Source organism: Fringilla coelebs, assembly GCF_963513975.1.
Source record: "Fringilla coelebs genome assembly, chromosome: 5".
NCBI classification, from domain to species: Eukaryota; Metazoa; Chordata; class Aves; order Passeriformes; family Fringillidae; genus Fringilla; species Fringilla coelebs.
Window position 1 is genome coordinate 43555557 of NC_140033.1, and position 21454 is coordinate 43577010.

At 37.9% G+C, this 21454-nt stretch overlaps 1 protein-coding gene across 2 annotated transcripts in view; it reads right to left on the reverse strand.

Annotated features, from left to right (window-relative positions):
• EEA1 (early endosome antigen 1) overlaps positions 1-21454 on the reverse strand; it is a 66163-nt gene that overhangs the window by 36385 nt on the left and 8324 nt on the right. For both annotated transcript variants that reach the window (XM_084206196.1, XM_084206195.1), the window contains exons 3-9: positions 8288-8415; positions 4399-4453; positions 4197-4262; positions 3319-3358; positions 2401-2508; positions 2198-2319; positions 638-793 (exon numbers count right to left, since the gene is read on the reverse strand). In XM_084206196.1, the coding sequence (XP_084062322.1) occupies positions 638-793; positions 2198-2319; positions 2401-2508; positions 3319-3358; positions 4197-4262; positions 4399-4453; positions 8288-8415 (675 nt within the window). The remainder of the gene's footprint in view (positions 1-637; positions 794-2197; positions 2320-2400; positions 2509-3318; positions 3359-4196; positions 4263-4398; positions 4454-8287; positions 8416-21454) is intronic.

Genomic DNA, 21454 nt, shown 5'->3' on the forward strand with positions numbered 1-21454 from the left:
GATTTAGGTGACAATTGTAGACTACACTGTTCTTCACATCCCTCTCCTGCAGTATTTGAAGATGCTCATATAGGGTTAATATGATTTTTGTTATTTTCACCCATACTGAGCATTTACCTTATTTTAAAGATATTCACTTTGAAAACCAGTATTAATATGTGTATCCTCAGCCAGGCTGTAAAACAAGCCAAGGATGGTGTAAAAACTACTTCAAACTTTCAGTCCTTGATGCGCTCTTAAAGAACAAAGCTGAGATGAAACATGGCCAAACATTTATGTCAAGCACTGCAGCCAATGTGCCCATGAAGAACTTCCACTTCTTATTTTCTTATGAGTAACACTTAGCAAAATTATGTTTTAGCCAGGAGCTGTTTGAGACAGTTTGAGGGTAAAGTTCCCCCTAGAGATCCAAATCTTAGATGCTGCATCCCTTCTCTTCGGCTTGTATGGAAGTGGAAGTCGCAACTGATAGAAGAGCAGAATAACCAAAACTTTTGAAGAAGTGAGAAGATTTAATTAAGAAAAATACTTTTCCATTATGATTAATTATTATTTTCCATTTGCATATGATAATCACAGCAAAGCTAGAACACACATCTTTATGTATTATTATTATCATTATGCATGATTATTATACCTCAGAGTTAGCCTGCTCTGCCTGCAAGTGCTTGCACTCATCTTTCAGCTTTTCAGATTCTCTTTCACGTTCCAGGGTCATTTTATCCATCAGTGTTTGAACTTGGACCAGCTCCTTTTTCAGGACAGCCACATCTTCCACACCAGGCCTTTGTAGCTGAAAAGTTATGAGCAGTGAGCAACATCACAATGGCATATATGCTTCCAGCATCCATGTCATTTCTAAAAATCTATCAAATCATCCATTTATAGACAAGGTGACATATACAATATTACAGCTAGGCTTTATTTAAAAAGAGATAAAAAACCTCACCCAAAAAACCTCAAAACCACAGAGAAGTGCTTATAATTCCCAAAGAAAACAGGACTTAAGGGCTGTTTAGTTTTTGTCTGCTAAATTTTGAACTTGCTGATTGATTTCAACCAAGTCTGACAAAAGGAAAATTGTCTCAAAGATTTAATTTTTGTAACTTTTATGTACGGAGATGGCTAGATACAGGATACTGCCCCTGTCTTCAAGAATTATTTCAGAAAATCACCGCAGATAAAACAAAAGGCAGTATCTTGAAGATACTATCAGATATGGCTCATACCAAACCCACAGGCAAAATCTGTGGGTAATTGCATCTCAAGCACCATAACATCCCTCAGCATGAAACAGTATGGAGAGAAAGGAGAGGGGTGGCAACTAGGAGCACTAAAAAAAGCAAAGAAAAGGAGTGTTGGCATCTTTAGAGAGAAAAGGAACAGAATAAATGATAAGCAAAGGGCAAAACAAGAAGCAATTGAACAGGGAGGAATGGATAGGTCCAGCATTTGGGCAAGGCCAATAGGCCCTTGAGGGCAGTCAGCTACAGGGAAGAAGGGGGATAAACAAGTCCTACTTTCCTCCAGAGTCTAAGCAGTAGCTGAGTGTAAGAAACTAGGAAATTCCTTGCATTACTGCTTTAGAAGTGGCCCAACTTGCTGAGTCACTGGGATTGCTCCCTGGAGCCATGGCTGAATATAAAAGTCATCAGGAACCCAAATCCTGGAATACACACACATTGGTATTATCAGCCAAGCAGAAGAGGGACAAGATTAACATAGGCATGATGATGACAGCTGCCAGATTTTCAGCCACCCTGTCACAAAACACCTCTCTGAGCACTTCTTAAAAATCCAGCTGCCCAAGGACAGTCAGAGCATAACACCTCATGGAAAAAGTGACCTAAAGATAGCTGTGGACGTCAGCAATGGCATGCTCCAAGTTCAGGTCTGTGCCGCATATCTATATGTGTAATATATTGCAGAAATGCTGAATGGTAGAGCATCAAATGAGAAGGCTATAACATAATGCAGGGTGAATTTTAATATATGTCAGAAACAACATATAATTTCTCACTGGAAAAACACTGAAAATGCAGGTCAAAAACAATGGTACTCTGAATTTTTTCAGCCCACAAGCAGACACCTTCAAGTTCAACAAGAGCTTGACTGCATTAAAACTATGTTTGCAAGCATTTAAATAAACTCTTCCCTTGACTTGAAAACAACAAAAACATTAATGTGATGTGCATACCAGCTCTGTCTTTAAGTCTTCAACTGTACTTCTCTCTTTCTGCAGTTCTTGTCTCAGGTTTGTCACTTTCTGTTCTGCACCTTCCCGAAGGCTGATTTCTTCATCATACTTTGATTTAAGGTCTAATAAGAAAGAAGTTGAATAAATGATCCCTTTCACAAATTGCAGAAGAAGAGAATTAGATCTCATGCTAATACACTTACCCACAATTTCAGTGGCCAGCTGTGCTGCTTTTTGCTCAAATAAGTCTTTCATTTGCTTAATGTTAAAATTTTCTACTTGGATCTCTTCTAGTTGCCGTTCTAATGATTCTATTTCCATAAAAAGAACAGTATTATTTTCTAGAAAAATTAGGACAACACAGTTCCTCATGCCCATAACTAACCATGAGAGGTGAATATGTAATCCAAAATCCCTTAACATCCAATCATCTTAGCAAAGTGAACAACTTTACTGAAGTGAAATATCTGCAAGCATGATGTCACTGTCACTAGCTGAGTACTCTGCAGGATTAAGTATATATTGGTTTTCATTGGTCACAAATAGCCCTGCAGATCACTGCAACATGATGTTGAACTCCACGCCCTGAACTGTAATTAAAAGCTTTAATCAATGTCCCTATTTGTATTATGTACAAATAGGGACAATTTATTCTATGAGAGCCTCATGGAGAAAAACAGACCAAAAATTATGGGTCTTCAAAACAAAAATAATTTCACTGTTTTCTTTGCTAGCGATGAGCAAGCGAAGAAACATACATAAAACCCCATCAATGAAAAATGCTATAGTTTATATAGTACAGTGCTATAGTATATATCTGACTGCCTGAATATATTAAATGATTAAAGAAGTGTTCAAGATGCCTCATGAGATCTGCTTTCAGATTCAGAACTCCTGTTTTGCTTCTAAAAATTTCAAACCCTGAGGCCCTGGAACATTTCCCCAGACTATTGCTTACATAAATAGCACCTAATAGATCTTACATTTAACTTTTTTTGCCAGTAATTGTAACATTACAGCTTTCTAGCTTTTTGATTTACCAAAAGTGCTACTTTACCTAAAAGCTAAACCAAACTAAATTCCAAAGCAGTGCACAATTTATATAATAAAATGTTAGCCACCTGTAGACGTAGGTGTCGTCAATCCATCAGATTTAGATTCCTTAAGAAAACAGAATAAATGCACCATTAGACAGTAGGAATAAAAACTACTACTTCCAAAGTTCATCCATTTTTTGGAAAAGACAGGGAAACAAAGACTCCTGTGCTCAAATACTGCACAGCGGTATAAAAATACCTGAATTTAAATAGTTGAATTTGGAAGACTGGAAAAGGCCAAGATGACTTTTCATTTTATATATCACTACACTATTAAGGTTTCTTCTCATAAGGCTCCATTAAGAATAGCCTCCCCCTCCCTTTCCTCAATATAGAAATCTGTCCTAAAAACAGAGGTTACAGACATCAAGAAGTACATCCTGGAGAGGGAGCTTTGACAGAAAGCAATTTCTGAGGTTTGCAACTATCTTGCATCTAAGCAGCTCATTGTAACAAAAAAAGCACGAGTTTCCTTTAGGGCACAACACACCACAATTTGCCTTGCATTATTTTTTGAGCTCAGCTGGATACCTATGAAATGCCAGTGCTGTTTTCCAAAAGTTCTTACAAGAAAGACTCCATAGCCTTTCCTCAAAAAAGATGAAACACCACATTCAATTTACTTTCTTTAATAAACTGAGTTCTGAATAAGCTCAACAGAACGAAAAGTCTGAACTGAACTTGTAGTGAGTAGTATGGAAGAATCGTTATCTGTTCTTTGTTCTTTATATTTATATATATACAGTTACATTGTGTAGAGATAACTAGCTTTGCTTGCAAGAACATGTCAATATTTAAATTACAGAACTAACTAAATCAGGCCACGTGCCTTACAAAAAAGGTTTTAATCTTCAATGTCAATGCTGACGATAAACCTGCTTCAAGTATTTTAAAGCAATTACTTGCTGCCGCTGCCCCTGCAATTTCTCTAGTTCTTTCTTCAGCTCTTCTGAATACCATCTCTCCTCCTGAGGGGGAAAATGATAACAAAAAAAAAAAAAAAAAAAGAAGATAGGGAGAGAGACTATAAATTTGGTTGCTTAAGACAGTGGAACACTTCAATTTGAAACAAAGAACCAAGTGCAAGTAAAATACATTTCCAACCTTCAGTGAAGCTTGCAAGTCTTGGACTTCTTGTCGGAGCAGTGATACTTCATCTCTGAATAAATATATCCACAGAGTGGAGAAAATGAATACACAAGTGGTTATATTTTGTCAATTACATACAAGTTGTAATGTGTGTTAGGTAATTAGACTGATAGCCTGTACTACATAAATATAACTTACATAATTATAAATATTTATTTTTAGGATTTTTTTAAACTTGGAACAAACAAGATTAATATCACTTTGCACATCTCCGAAAAATGCTAAACATATTAAATGGATAAGTAAAGAAATTGATACGAAAAAAAGTCTCATGAAAATAGAATGTAAATCTAAATCAGTGCACCAGCTCAACCACATGAGTTCAGAGTGACAAAGCTATGCATTGGAACATTTAACTGGTTTGCATGCCTTTGTTCAAAAAGGACAGGTTTCTTCTCCTTCACTTCCCATATCATGTAAAGGAACACTGCTAAGCAACAGCATGCCATCTTACTCCTGAAATATGCAGTTACATAATTTTTCATCCACACAGCAACTTGGTACGCCCCACAGACATGTTCACTAAATGGTCTGAATATTTAAAGTCTTAGAATTTTAAATTCTCAAATTTCATGCTCAGGTCTCCAGCCACGCAAGAACACACGATCCAAGGCTATAACTGTTAGTAAGTGATTCACACAGAACCCTTCAAAACACAGGCCTCCTTAGACAGTTGCACAACTATACACACAAGAATAATGTTGCATTACTGAGATACAGCCACTCCAAATGAAGTGACAAAAGTGTCATTAAAATAATGCAAAAATACTCTTTCTTATTGCTTGTACAGTGGCAACACTAAGGGTTACACCGAATATATATGTCAGGGTACCAGTGCCAACAAATCCTCTCAGTTTTATGCCGTACAATTTTATTGTTGCTGGTGTGCATTATCCCCTCCTCCACAGATGTTCTTTTAAATTATCTCATACTTAGGAGAAAATAAACCACCAAAGCAAGTTATTCCTCAGCTAAATTGGTGAAGAATAAATTCAATCTACATTAGCACATTAACATCAGGTCAGGGTCATCAAGTAGCAAGTGAAACATGGATTTGAACCATGGAGGAAGAACTCCAAGGTGGATCAATTTTAATGGCAAAACAAACTTGGGATATTGGGAGATTTACTTTTTTCAGAGGAAAATTTTGTTATGTACACATTATTCTGCCTGTGTGATACATTTACTGGAGGTTTGCAAACACAACTTTACTGAGTCAGGTGTAGCTGCATTCCAAAACCTGTACATTGGTTGTGGGTGGAGAAGAGGGAGTCACTTTCTCATCAGTACAAGTAAGTAAATGAGCTAAGACTCAGATCTAAGATTATAAATAAAAAAGCAGGTGGAACAGTCAGCTGTATTGAAGTTGGACTGAACATATACCAGACCTCCAATACCAAAGCATTCCATGTGCTCTGGTCTTCACATTGAATACATTGAAGGGTTTGAGTCGTATAAAGCTAGTTTGTAGTAGAGACAAGGTGGAGGGGAGGAGAAAGGAATGAGTTTGCAATGTAAGGAGCCTTCTACAGTAGTTGCCTTGATATCCCCAACAAAATTTTGCTCAACCATTCTAAAATGAAACCTGAATTTAACCAGTGGAAGATGCATGGGGGGCGGGGGGGGGGGGGGGGAGGGTTGAGGGGAATTAGTGTAAGGGATTGCTACAAGCACTGTAACTTTGCTGTTCTTGCCATCATCATCCATACCAAATCTCCTTTTCTGCTAGCCCTGTGACAATCTCTTCCTCCTCTCAGCACATCTGAGCCTACCAACTGGAAAATCCTTAGATCCTTAGTGCCTTTTCACTATGGTCCACTCAGTTTCCCACTCGTAAAGCTGGTGCCTCCACCCTAGTACCAAGTACTGATGGCCTTGCTGAATCACACTGGGGGGGAATTACATAATTTACTCTTGAAACTTATTCATCATCGTTTACTGGGCAGTGGGAGGAAGAAGAAACTGTGTACTTCCCAATACTTAACTTTTCCTATTGACTACATATGGAATTTCACCTCCCAGTCTTGGTCCTAAGAATTGTACATAAGTTTCACACATGGAGAGCAAGTGGAGTGGCTCCCTGCTGCAGGCTACAATATTTCTTTAATATGGAATTCCAAGGCTCAGAAAAACATATTTATGTTGAATGAGAGTTTTCTCAAGCAAACACACAAATGAGCAGCATTAAAGAATGCCACACTAATAGGAAAATATAGCTCATGTGTTACAATGGCTCTCACCAGACTCCCTTTATTCCATCTAAACTCCCTGACCTGGTCCACTTTTTCAATTATGTGAGAGAAAACAAAACTACTTGTCTTTAAACTGTCATGAGCCAGGGAAAAATAACTAAATTCCACCAGCCAACATCTAGCTGGCTTTGGAAATTTGAAGGCATAAAAATAAGTATTTCATAAACTATATAAACAATATAGTTATGACCAATAATTCCCCCATGTGAATGCCATTATTCTACAAAAGTATCACTTCAGGTCTAAGTTGAATTACTCCAAAAAGACTTAAACTTTAAATAAAAAGAATATTCATTCTTGAATAAATGTGCACATCAGAAGCCCAATATGACTTCATTAGTACCCTATCACTTTATCCTGTATAAAGCCTCAATTTTGATTTCTTTTGATGCAGCAGCTGAGAGAGAAGGCAGCTACCCACAAGGAAGGAGTCATCCCAGACCTCTGCTAATGCTGGTTCCTACTGGCTTGCCAGCTTTGTTCAGTACTGACTTACCAGCTTTGCTCAGATCAAATACAGATCTGCATTTGGGTAACAACTGAAACATGTTATCTTCCACACTCTTTTATCACCAAAGAGTCACCCTCTCTTAAGTTCATTATATAAATATATGTATTTCTTTCAATGTAATTTGTCATTTTGGGCCATATTTCTGTTTGTGACAAAACATTTGAAGTGTTTACTTTCCAGGATCAGCAGAAGCCACAGGGTCGTGTGCTGTGTACCTCCGTGCTGCTCGTTCTGAATGTCTGCGTACAAACCAGGGGAGTTTGGGGGAATGTGACAAAGCAGCAGCATGGACTGCTATTTACAGCAGCACAAAGAAAAAGAATTAGCAGGAAGCAAGAGGAAACCTATATGAATTTTACCCCCAAGAAAAACCTTCCCAAAGCAACTCAGACTACTCAGTTAAATATTTCTAAAGAAAGTTTCGCATTATCAATTCCTGCTTCATACCACTGCTCTCAAAAATGAAACAACCTGATATTCTTCCTAGGGATGTATTTATTAATACAGTTTTGACCAAAAAAAAATTAAATAAACTAGTTAAGATTTCTGAAGATCAGCACAGATTTTCTGAAATACAGAAGGAGAATTACTGGCACACATAGAAACTTCTCAGATTTGCAAATAACTAGGTAATAAGGAAAGCTATTTAGGCAAATACTGATATTTTAATTACCTAGTAAGTACCCTAATTAACTAAGGACAAAATTGGGTTTCTTCTCTTTCTTCAGGGTTGTCCTCTCCCCTCTCCAATGATGATATTTCAGCTCTATGCTAGAAATTAGGAGAAAGCCATATTTTTTCTGCCACACTTGTAAAAATCCTTCTGGTCTGTAATGCTGAATTGTCTGCTGAATCAGAAACAGGTGGCTTAATATCATAAACACATGTATATGATTTTCACTTACTGTCAGATCAGTATCAGACAACATAAGTTACAAGCTGCCTTTCAATTCTAGTTGGAAATGGGACATGAACATTTAAATACTTGACTGCATAAGTTCAAATTAATAAAACCTTCAGTGTAACTTGAAGCAGCTCAACACCAGCACAAAGGCACATGCACAAATGAGTACTGTTTCACCTTTCTGGTGACAGATGACCTTCCCCTCCATGAGTTGAATCAATGCCAGAATTATGAACTGCTTCATAGTGCTTGAACAGCTCCTCCGCTGATCCATGAGACTTCATACAGAGAGGACAAATAAAGCCCTATTATAAAAAAGAAAAAACAAACAAACAAAAATATTAAATACATTTCTTTTCTAACTTATTTTTATACAGAACTGTAAATTTGCTCATTTAAGAAGTTGTAAATGCGACTTTGAAGATTCATACTAACTCTTTCATGCTCTAATAAGAGTTTTTGCAAATAAAATGTTAGAAAATGTCTGCAAAAGGCACATTCCATTATTCAGTGAGTTTTTTTCCCCAACAGTATTACATACTAGCAACAAAATTTTATTTAGCAAAACAAAAAGGAATGTTCTGCAATTCCTCACCCCCCCCCCCACCCAACAAAACATTTTCCATACAACTTTTCATAAAATCACATTCTTATTCCAAATAGAAGGTAGCATCTTTGGTCTTTAAAAAGGAGATATAACAACCCACTCTAAAGTACAGTTATTCATGAACCGATTATCTCCATATTGAAACTACTGATTTTAATATGGGCCAGACAACTAAGAATCACTTTTTACCTTTCATATAATTAATTGGTAAATGTCATTCAGATAAATACCACATCAAGAAAATTGTATCTCTACAGCCTTAAGAATCAGAAATCATCTATTTTCTTTCCAGCATATATACTACAAGCTTACCAGAGAGGAAATTAAGCAGATCAATGCCCTCATTCTACCCCTTAGTCCACAAATGAAAACAGTGTTGTGTTCCTCTTTATTTATCTCTAAACATTCATGGAGTGTTCAAGCTGGCACTTACCAGAAGTACCATCCACCTAATTTTTCACCATTTATTACATCTGGTGTTGAGTGCTGGACTACACACTGGCTCCTCATTCATATGGTTATCATGCCAACTCTGAGCCCAATTCCCATCCACACTTCAGCCCGTAACAGTAGCGACACTGAGACATTCCCAGAGCAAGAGCTAAAAACCTGGTCTCACATTAAAGACTCCCTGTAATTCCAAGCACTGCAAAAGGGACCTCATGTAAGTGCGGTGCCTGTCTTTAACTTTTTTAAGGCCCCCTGTCCCTTTAATTCATTTCAAATATCTATTTTTACATTTATATGTTATCCTTAAGTTTATTACGCCACTACAAACTGTAGTGTACTCCAACATTAAACCAAGGCTCTCCAGTATCCAAGATGAGAGCACTCCTCTAAATAGGATTATTACACTTCACCTGGCACAGGTTCACATATGAGTTATGGAGGACACATGAAGACTTTTGGCACTTTTCTGCTCTTAACTTTGCATCTGGATGCTAACAGATTTAAATATTAGAACAAAGTGAACATAACGAATGCGTATGTTGACAACCACAAATAGCATGCATTTATTAATTTAGCATCCATAGTATTTTGTTTCACGAGTCACTAAGAATTCAACAACATTTACATGGTTTTAACCCAGGAAAACTACCATGTTCAGCTATTCAAATGTAACCAAAGTTCTAAACAGAGCTTTCATAACTTCTATTATTTATTTAGTATTTCAGAAATTAATTACTAAATACAATTGTTTGTCAAGTCCACCACATATCATATGGAAAACTAGTTTTGTCACAACTAGACCAAATAAAACAGAGTACTCTTTCCTAAGCAGGAAACAGGCATACAACCTCAACAACCATTTGTTTATTTGCAGAGCTGATCAGCACAGTTTCACTCCAGATTAAACCAAGTTAACTAATATATAAGTATAGGTAAAGAAAATTTGTTCAGCTACTAGGTTCCCAGTAATGTTTATCTGATACAATTAGCATGGGATGCCAGTGAGAGTCACTCTGCCTGCAAGAACCAGAGGGAGTTGCCTGGCACACAGTAAATGGCATGAACCATAGAGGGTCACAAAATACAGGATTGGGTGTTCTCCTAGTAAGCTTTATACAGAGAAGTCAATTTCATACAGTGCAATGACAGTGCAACAGCATCCTTTCGGGATGAAACTCTACCAAGCAATTCTCAGTGTTGTGTTTAGTTTCCCAGTGATGGGAAGGTCTGCTGTTCATAGAGAAAAGCTGTTAATAGAGAAAAGCATGTGTTCCTCATAGTTCCAGTAAGTGCACCTAGAAAGAATGAGTGCAGAAAATTGCTCTGGCCTCTCCTTCCTTTTGCCCTTTATCTCTTTTCATTCAAAGAGCAAAATCTGGTTTTTTGCTTGGGTCTTTTTTTTTTTGTGGTTTTATTGTGCTTGGGGTTTATTTTATGGAAATAGGAGCCCTAGAGAAAAAGAAAAGAAAAGATTTACATGTGCAATTAGCCCAGGGGGACAGCAATCGTTCATCTCAATTATTGGGCAAAGCCAGCCAAGATTTGCCAGGCAGGCAGGGAGGCAGATTTGAAGGCAAGGTCCACAAGGACAAGCAGCCAGAGGCAGAGCAGAGCAAAGGGAATGTGCTGCAGTTGTGAGCCTGCAGGGTGGAGGGAGGCAGGCATACTGTCACTGGGAGATGGAGGAAACACGGACAAAACCTCCTCCTCTTCTTTTTAGAAACTGCCTTCCTCTCATACAAGCAGGAATAAAGCAAGCATCACCCACCAGTCTCAGGCTCTCTACCAGCACTGTCATGACTGTGGCTGGCCTCAGTTTTGGGGGACCTGGCACTGTTGGAGTCAGCTCTCACATGCACTCTTACTCAAATGCAGCTTTTGCTGGAGGTTTGACACACAGGCTCTAACAGAGTGAGCTGTCACCCTTCGGGAACAAGGTGCCCTTGCCATGGGAAATGTCATCTTTCCTGTACAGAGGTGGGCAGAAACACCAGCTCCTACAGACACAGACAACTAGCACTCATACATCAGAGCCTCAAACTGCACCCAGGACTGCACCTCACAGACTGATAATATCCAATGTCAACTCTGATGTCAGCAGCACTAATTCAGTTGCCTTTACAGTAGGAAAATCAGAATCATCAGGATCCTTCTGGCAGCAGTCAGTAACAGGTAGAAGTGTGCACGTTTCCTGGATACGTAACTATCAGCCCCAGTGACAATCTTGTTTGGGAAACTAGATTCGTGGATCACTAAGTTTATCTCTTAAAAATATTTAAAATTAAATACAGCCAAATAAAAAAATATCTCTCACTATCATCTTGAGATGAACTCTGTAAATATGTTCAAAAGTGTATTTTACTATCCTAAAGACAAACATGTAAGAAGAAGGGAAGAAACGTGATAGTCTGAGATGCTTAAATTTAGTGAACATTTCTGTCAGTTTGCAGGAATTTACATCAGGTCCAACATATTCCTACATCAGGACCACACCTGTCTTGGATAAAGAGGAGATGGCGCAGCTACAACCAAGAGGTGTCACCAGCGCCTGGGGGAGGAGCTGAGGCATCCTTGCCAGTCAGCCTGCACCTGGATGGATACCTTAACTAACAGACTCCTTTACAGAAGAAGCAATTATGAGAGCATCTTGAATTTTGGTTTCCTTTTAACATGTACTTAGGGATTACTTTGCATAAAGCACAGCCACTGAGAAGCAAAAGGTATTTCCCACTCTTCATTTAATAAAAGCAAAAACATCACTTACAGCCCCTTCAGTGCTGCACCATAACTCATGATTTCCTAGCTGATGTTTCTGGTTGGGTTTGTCTTTCACTTTACACAGAAAGAAAAGAGCCTAAAAGAAGTTAAATGATGATTACTTGGGTTTGTTTTTATATCTTCTCACCAAGAAATGACAATTTATTGAATTCGAGGACTTTTGCAGATGCCTGCCAGTTTCACAGAAAACAAAAAATAATCCATGACAACTACATGCACTAGTTTTTATCAGGAAAAGGTTCTTGAGATCACCACAGAATTTCTGAAGCTATACACAGAAAGAACAATTTTTTAAAAAGGCATTCAAACCAAACCCCAATACACATGCACAAACAATCAACTAGGAGACAGCACACAATTTACAGCTCAGAACAGCCCCTGACCCAATAGTCCAGGCATTCAAATGAGAATGAGTGAGACACTGAACTTCAAATCCCAATTTTCTGATCCCAAGGGAAACATTCTTCCTTCAGGTGCCCATAGGCCATGCCAAGCATCAAACACCAGCAGAGTACCATGCTGTTTGCAGTGGGACAGGCCTTCCTCAGTACAAAGACTCCAAAACACATGGGTTTCACTCACAACAGAACAGAAACTGCTATGCAGAAGTTTTGTAGGAAAGCATCTTGCCTCAGCTTGAGTTATAATGCCAAATTTTACTAAAGATCTCAGACTCCATGAAAGCACCAGAAGTTTTTTTTTACTAACTTTTCTCAGGACAGACTTACAAATAAGTCCAAAGAGCAAAAAACTACTTATCTCCTCTAATAGTTGAGATTTATTTTCAGGCTTGATAATGTTAAGCTTCTCAGTGCTCTATCTCCTTAAAGCCATTCAAGGTAAATTATTTCTTTCTGGTAACATTAATACTTGTATGAATCATTAAGACAGCATTCCTTGGGAAGTATGCCAGGATACTAAAAGCAACACTAGAAGGAAAATCTCACTACAAAAACTAGCGTGGGATTTGGGGTTTTTTTGTACTAAAATAATTTACAGAGCTGTTAACTATTGGATGAACTCTGGCCTACAACATTGCAACACAGTGCCCAGCAAAAGCAGGACACAGACCTACAGGCAGACAAGTGCACAACCAGACCAACTGCAGGTTACCATAAAATCCTCCTAATCCTCACATAAACTATTCCCGGTTTAAAATCATGTAACAGGAAAATGAATGTGTAGGACTGAAGGGTTTCTGGGCTTCTGTCCTCTCCTTATATTATTCTGTAGGACTAGGAGTGATGGGGTTGGCTGTGTAAATAAATATTTTGAAAATTTCAGCCTTTTCAGAATATTGTCTTACTTTTAATGATTTTTTTTTATCAGCTGAAGGCTCCCAAATGAAGTTTAAAAAAAACCCTAACACTTACATGTAGATGTCTACTCCCCAATCACTATGAAAGCAGAGCTATTCAGCACAGTTAATGGAGCAAGAAGCTAGTCACCTGACTGAACAGATGGGCATACCTTAGGTAGGGCCAGCATAATAACTCCCAGGGCTCCATCATCAGTAACTGGAACCTCAGATACCTACATATAGATGCATTGAATCTCCCTTCTTCTGCCAACTGCTCTCCTTTTGCCCTGAGCTTTAATGAAATGGTCTTTTAGAGCCAATATGAAATCTTGCCTAATTAGTTAATGAGTGAGAGCACAGCTTACTTTACTCAAAGTTCCTTTTTCACAAATTAAAACTGGAGGACGGCTGAAGGACAATCCCACGGGCAAAACAGTTTTTACAGGATGGAATTCAGACGTGCTCAGGACCTTAGAATCCAAGAAATAAGGCACCTTATTTAAGTTTTAAAGTCACAGCCATAGCAACTCAGCTTCCTTAGCACCTTCTAGCAATACTTGATGATAGTGCAGTCAATCCCATTTTAAAACTCCATGGAATTGAATAAGTGGTCCCATTTAGGATGCTATGATTGCTGCTGATCTACAGCTGTGTGTGGTAGAGAGCCATACAGCACAAATAGCTTCATATAGCACAGAGCTGCATTTACTAATACCAACAAAGCTTCTGCAACATCTTGTATTTTTATTCCAGCACTTACAACACGGGTCAAGCTTAGAAAACCATGGAACTTCACTGCTTTCCATTCTTGGAAAATATTTAAGAACTGTGGTAAATGAAAGAAAACCAAAACAGAGCAGAACAAAACAAACAAAAAAAAATTCCACACCTCGACCTCACAACCCCAGAGAACCATATCAGGATAAATGACACTTTAGCATATGGAAAACATTCATGACTATTCTACTAGATACATGCTATAGGACAGCTTAGCCCAAACCAAAAACCAGGATGCACTTTAACAGGCTTGGCATTCACATGACTGGGCTTTAAGTTTAAACAGACTTGAGTTCCTAAGTTTCACCATTGGCCTTCCAGAAACATCAGGCCAGCACTCCCAGCTACAGCCTGTTTCCAGTGAGCTGCATGAACAAAAAGCCAATAGCAGTGACTGAAACCCAGGGCTGTAACACCTTCTGGCCACGACTGATGTTTGTCCATCTCTCAGAATACAGACTTACTCTCACACAGCTGTACTGGTACAGTAAGCTGTATTCTGTGAATAAAGTCCAACATGTTTAGAAAACTGAAAGTAAGCTCACCATTCATGTTTCTTCCACTGCAGGTGAACCTCCACAATTTTCCTCAATACAAGATACACATCTTCACCAGCACTCACACAGTAAGTCTAAGCTAAAATTCAGATATTCTCCAGTCACACAGTGATTTAAAGGCTGAAACATTTTGCATGATAGAAGATCAGAAATATTTAGGGCCAGTGGAGAGAAACTTAAGTGATATTTCAGAGCTGAAAGACGTATCAAGTAGATTCTAGATTGAATTTTCCAAATATATATCAAAGCAATTAACTGAATCCTCAGGAAGTTCTCAGAAGCAGATTAAACAGTCTGCCTAGACAGTAAGGGCAAAACTACATTTCATAATTTATTTTAGAAGGCTTATATATTGATTTAAAAAATCATGACATTTTAAGTTAAAGAACAAAAAAATTAGGTCACCCCTTTTATATATTGCTAAAAAGAAAATACAGTTGACATTTTTCATGTCTTTCACCAAATAAAACCCTTTCCTCTGTGTTTATGTAAACAGTAAGATGACAGTGGCTTTCTCAGATAACATCTCTATTTAATCATTAGAAAAGTCGGTAAAAAGGTCATGTTGAGTATAATTAAGACCTGCAGTCCATTTCAATTTTACAAGTATTTAAACTTCTGGACAAAGAGAGCAAAATGTATCTATGTAGTATTTTTTACCAGAATGTAGAATTGATTTCTTCCTAGAAAAGAAGCTGGATTCTTCCTGAGAAGAACAGAACCAACATTATTTCTAGTTCAGTTGTCTTATGTTTTTACTGCTATTGATGAGTAAGACTAAAATTGCGCCACAACCTACAAGACTACAACTTTGTCATCAGTTCGAAATTCTAATCCGGTGGGATCTCTATTTCTTAAAGAAAAGTCATATTCCATGATCAAGTCAAATCACATCAGTATCTCTAATTCTTCATTCTCTTAATACTGTTCAGATGTTGAAGGAAGTTAATATACTAATGTAACTCAATCAGTAATTTTTGTTCGTGTGCAAAGCGGGTGAGTATTGTTGAGGTGAAAACAGGCACCACAACCTAATTTGAGAAGCAACTGTAAGAGAATAAAGCATCAGCTTTAAAGCATTGACATGATGTTCTGTGCAAACAGTCTGCAGCATTCCAAGGGCATGCATAGAAACAGAAGATTCAATCAATTGCATCTACAGAAGAGACAATCAGGGGGAAAAACATAAAGAATGTGATCTCTTAATAGATTGTCTTAAAAAACACACATTTTTGCACAATTACTATGCCAATTTACATTCTCTGCAATTCTGCTATGAAAAGCCTATTCAGAAAACACCAAGGTCATATCTTGCTTGTTTTAGCCAAGAAATACATTCCTACCAAAAGTCTGGAAATTTATGAAGACTACCCAAAAGAACTGTCGGAAAATTGCCTTAGATTTAGCCCAATGGTGGATAAGACAACAGATATAAACAGCCACTGTATTCTAAATGCTGCAGGGGTATCATTCAGTGGTTGCTTTGGATGCCTCAGATAAAAACAGGAGGTCTCAAACTATGCCTCACTGTTTAGATGTTCCAAACATCCAACAGTGACTGTCAGGAAATGCAGGACACAGTTTAGAAATGTATCATTCCTTTCAAAGAAAAGAAAACAAAACAGAAGCCATCATACAGGTTTTGTTAGAGACACTACTGTATACATGAAGTTGGAAAACAATGTTTGGGAACTTGGCAATGCGTGTGCCTTTCATACAGCATTTGTTTGGTTAAGTTGGCTATACATGGACAGATGTTTGTCAACATTTTGGTAGTCATTCCTGCAGCTGAATAGGCCATTGTATTTTAAAGCAAGGCTTCATCACACCTTGGGGGGCAGGGGAAGTACTACACTGACATTTTCACCATAGGTTTCAACCCCTAGTTTGAAAAAGAGGGCTGCAGAGAGCTGCTCAAGAAGACGGCCATAAATCAGGCTATAGGCGAGTGGCAAGAAACCTCTCCCACAACAGGACACTGCAGGTGAGAATGCTTGCTACTGAGAAACAAAGACCAATTCTCGCTGCATGGAGGACAGAGAGGAAGGAAAAGCAAGGAGAACACAGGGGCACTTGCTAAAATTTTCATCAGCTGATAGGTGTATTAGTGGAAGGAGGGTTAGCAAACAAATTACATGAAAAATCTAAAGCAAGGTACCAAGGCTTTTGTTAACTGTGTAATGATTTAAGGAGAATTCACTAGCAAAACTCCTGAACTCACAAGCTTCTTCAGCACTCTTTCCAACAAAAGGTATTTGAACTCTTCCCAGTACCATGCACTATCCCCAATACTAACCACAAGCAATACCAGTAGACATTAACAGTTTAAATAAGGCAAACTGAGAAATGTGTCATATGTCTGCTACATAAGATGACACTGACAACATTTTATCATTTTTATAATGCTGTCCCAGAAACAGCAGAGATTGAATGAGCTGCGACAGCCTGGCTGCGTCGCTTTTTCAATGTGTTTGCTACAAATGCAAACTATTCTTTTCCATCAGCAAACAATCAGCTTGCTTGTTGACTTCTCAGTAGTCAAACATGTTAAACTTTTCATACTAGTACTGACTATAGTTATTGACAGAATTCCCCACTTTTTCAATGCTTCTAGGCATTCTCACACAATAAAAGATCAAACTGAAAAAAACCCCACACATATATTTTCTTTCTTTGTTTCTCACCTCTTATAGATATTTACTGAACCACAGTACAAAGAAACACAGCTTTAGCAACAGGAAACAGCAACAGCCAGAAACAAGTGACTTTGTATTTCAAGTGCTACACTCAATACATCAGTTTATTAAGTTAAAAGCTGTAATCAGCTCTTGACAAGGGTAAAGTACTGACCAAGGAACCAACTAAAAGTCAGTGGAAAAACAAAAAGTCAAAGGGGGCAAAAACCCAGCAGTCAACTCCATAAAATATGCTAAGTACAAGCAGCTTAAATAAAACAGTAACTTCTTCAGGTAATCAAACCACCTCTGGTGGCTCACATGCCACAACCTACTGACACCATCACATCAGGAGTGCCACAGCTTATTTAAGCACAGCACTTGCATCATGACCAGATAATAAAGAAAATAACAAGTTGACTTGACCACAACAGAGCACTACTGACAGCCTCTGCTTCAACAAGAGGCAGTGAAGAGTCCATCAAAAGCCATACTCAAGTTGCCCTGGCTCTGAGAAGTCCCAAACCACTCCAAGAGAGAGGTCAGTCAGTCTCACCACAGATCTTTCTCACTTTTTCAGGTGACACTTCACACTTGAAATGACATCTCAAGCTATCTCTAGAATAATCAATGTTTTGATCCCTTCCATCATTTTTGGTAATGACATTCAACAACTTGAAGTTTTCCCTTCAAAAATACAGTCTAAATACACATCAAGTATAAGGAAGGAAAAAGGCACTACCTAGCAAATATAACAACAAACCGAATAAAATCACATTACACACACATCCTAGAATAAACAGATTTCAAAACTCAGCAAAAGTAACACTGGCAGAAACAATGTAAAACTTTACCTCTACACAAACCCATTTAGTGCACAGCAAGCTGCCTACCCCCAGAAATCCAATCTACTCTCTCAAGGTTTGCAGCAAAAGAATCAGATAGCCTTGCGCAACAGGAAGCTCTTAACTTCCAGAATCTAAATTCTTCTAGTTCTGGAGCATAAAACCATGCATTTTGTTTTAAGTGTGTAGTTTTACACTACACAACTGGACAAATTTAGAAATGCACTACAATTTACATCTATTAACTGAAACAGCCTTTACATTTTCTTGGGGGCATAAAAAAATCCAGTAAGATTATCTATTAATTTTTTTCCTAATTATTTTTATAATGTTGCTGCAATACATAAGCTCTTAAACATGTTAAAAAAGAGAAGTTTCTGAGTTTTTTATACTACCACCCTCTGTTCCCTTTACCCAACATACCTACCTTGCACTAGTGATCCACTTTTAAAAAAAGTTAGCTAATAAGAGCTCAAAACACTTCTTTTCAAAGGATGTGCCTGATCCAACACCATGTTTATCATGATACTGAGTCTGATGCGAAGACAATCAAATAAGGAAACAATCTTTTTAATAAGAAACTCAAGCAAAAGCAGTTTAAAAAGAGAAGTGTATTTATCAGTGACTGCAAGTCTTCCAATACTGCAAATGTTTCATGTGACAGACAACTTCAAACCAGAAAAATACACATGAATTAATTTTTCTGCTGAATGTATACTTTGGAATCATGCATAGGAGATCAAATTGTGTTTAAGCAAGGAATCAAAAGAAACATTTAAAAGGCTGACACCAGGAAAATATGTAGTTCATTTAAAGCAGCCCATCACCAAAGCTATTTAAACAAAATAAACAAGACCCACAGTAATAGCTGGGAGGTCACGAAGCTCCTGTCTTCCTTCTGTCCCAGTGTGCTCACTCTGGTAATGTTCAGACAGATCAGTGGGAGTTACACACACTTTCATACACAATGGACAGATGAAGCCCTGTGAAATGCATATTTGTTTTTAAGAAACTAATAAAGACAAAAAAACGCAGATCTGGAATCAAAAGTTTGAATTCTTATGCTGAAAGCTCTCTACAATCACCAAAAGCAAAGTCTGCTTTCCTTTTAGAGAGAGAACTTTTAAAAACCATAGCAATACCATAGAGAAAACAAGAAGGAAGAGTTATTAAGGACATGAATATAAATAAATCTAAAACATGCCTTAGAAACTAGGACCATGATGCATACTACTATGTGTTTTCCTTACACTCTTGGTGCCCCCTTTACGTGACAGAGGAACAAGCTGCGTAAAATATCGTGAATGGAGCGTTACAAGGCATTATGTCACCTCCATCACAAGGTTTCCCATAAGGGTGCTCAGATGTTTCAGAAAAAGAGGGAGGAGTGGTGCAGTGAGACTGCAGAAATGCCTCTATAAATTAATAAGCAAGTTTGCAACAGCAGCAGGAGAGGCTGAGGCAAACCTGTCCAGTTAACACAGCTACATTATACTAAGGAAAGCAGCATCTCACTGGCAGACTCACTGCAAGCATGGAATATTTAGCAACCCTGAACTGTTGACAGTTGCACAGGGACCTAAACTGCAAAGGTAAGAGAGACTCAAATGTTTCCTCCTTGGGCAGATTGCACAGTGAATAAAAGACTTCACTATAGGTCTACCTGTGACCAGAAGTGCCAACAGAGTCACAGATGGGATATTAGCAAATTTTTACCTCTTCTTGAGCAGTTTCAGCAGTCTGAATTCAGACTTTCCCACTCCTGTTTCATACTACAATTCTCAAAAATCAGGATTTATTTCAACCAGGCTTGAGGAGAAAGGAAACATACAAATCTTCACAGATTTCATAATTATTCTCCATTTGAATCTTTCAGCAATACAAATCCGAAAATCTAGCCAAGAAACTGGAGTGAAAACAAGTTAATGGACTTCTGATTGCATAATAATGGAGAACCAGATAGGAATATCATGATAAAACAAACACCAAACATTCTGCTGAGACCAGCTACAGTGCTCCTGAAGAGAAGCTCCAAGAGAGACAAGACCTCAGGGAAGCTGTGCGGGAAAAGGAAGGCGAACAGATTCGAGTAGCGTTACATGTGAATCTAAAAACCCATCACAGAGTTCAATTTCCAATAGACTTTGAAATTCAATCCTAAGGATAATACCCAAAGCTAGAAATGATGGAATTATGGACAACTAAAAGATACTTTTTTATGTAACGCATGCATGTCAAGAGCGTCAAGGTAGCTTTCGGTCTGACCCAGTTCCAACTCAGCAGAAAGAACAGCCAATGGGGCAACAGTGCAGGCAACACCACCACACTGATAGCTCATTCCATGCCAAGAAAATACCGCTCCATTAGTACTGAGGTACCCTATGGCACCCACAAGCTGTATAGTCAGCAATGCTGCACTCATATTAACAGAACTGTATCATTTTAACCAAACTTTAGAAAGAAGACATCATCTTATTGCATGTTTTAATGCCTTAATCAGCTACAAAACTAATAAGATTTTAATCTGTAATTTAAGAATATTTATTTGCTTCAGGGATTGTTAAATATGCACACAAAACAGATTAGGACTCAAAAATGTGTGACATGTAGAACATGAAGCAAAATATTATGGAATGTCTGATTACATTGACTGCAATAAGGCGTTAAGAAAGTAGAAATAAGCAGATGTACAGACCGGACTTTAAACAGCACAGGGAAAGTTTCTCTTATCTTGTATCACACACTGGAGTATTTGAATCATCACACACTTTATTCAGTGTAAGAAAGGGCACTTTGCTCCATTTAATGTTGCAGTAGGGGTAATTAACCCTGCACTGTGTATGTATATTAAGCTGAAAACATTTTCAAGATAGGTAATCAGGCTACATTAGCACAAATGAGCTTCAACAGCCAGTGAAGTCAGTTTGCATTTTTCAGAGTTAATGTCAGACAACACTGTAAATACAAAGACATTAAAATATGGGATTGCAGCAAGAATAACAACTTATTCTGCTGATTAAGTATGGCATGCAGCACAGGAAACACTGATAGGATTTATACTCCAAATATATTTATCCACCAAATAAAACCCAATATATTTGATACTTCACGTGAAGGAAGAGGTTTCCAGTATACATTACAGCTTAGCAGAAGGCAAGGTGAAACTGAAGTACAAGCATGATAAAATGTCAATCCTTGTTTTTTGCAGCTCTCATGAAAGATTTATTAACAAGGAGTCTTAAGCTTACATCTCATTGCCTTTAATTTTAGTAATTCATCTCTAGAATTACAGGAAGAATTGCTTGTGATTACTTGGATAGATAAGCCTAATTAATAGTTACATATAAACATGTCC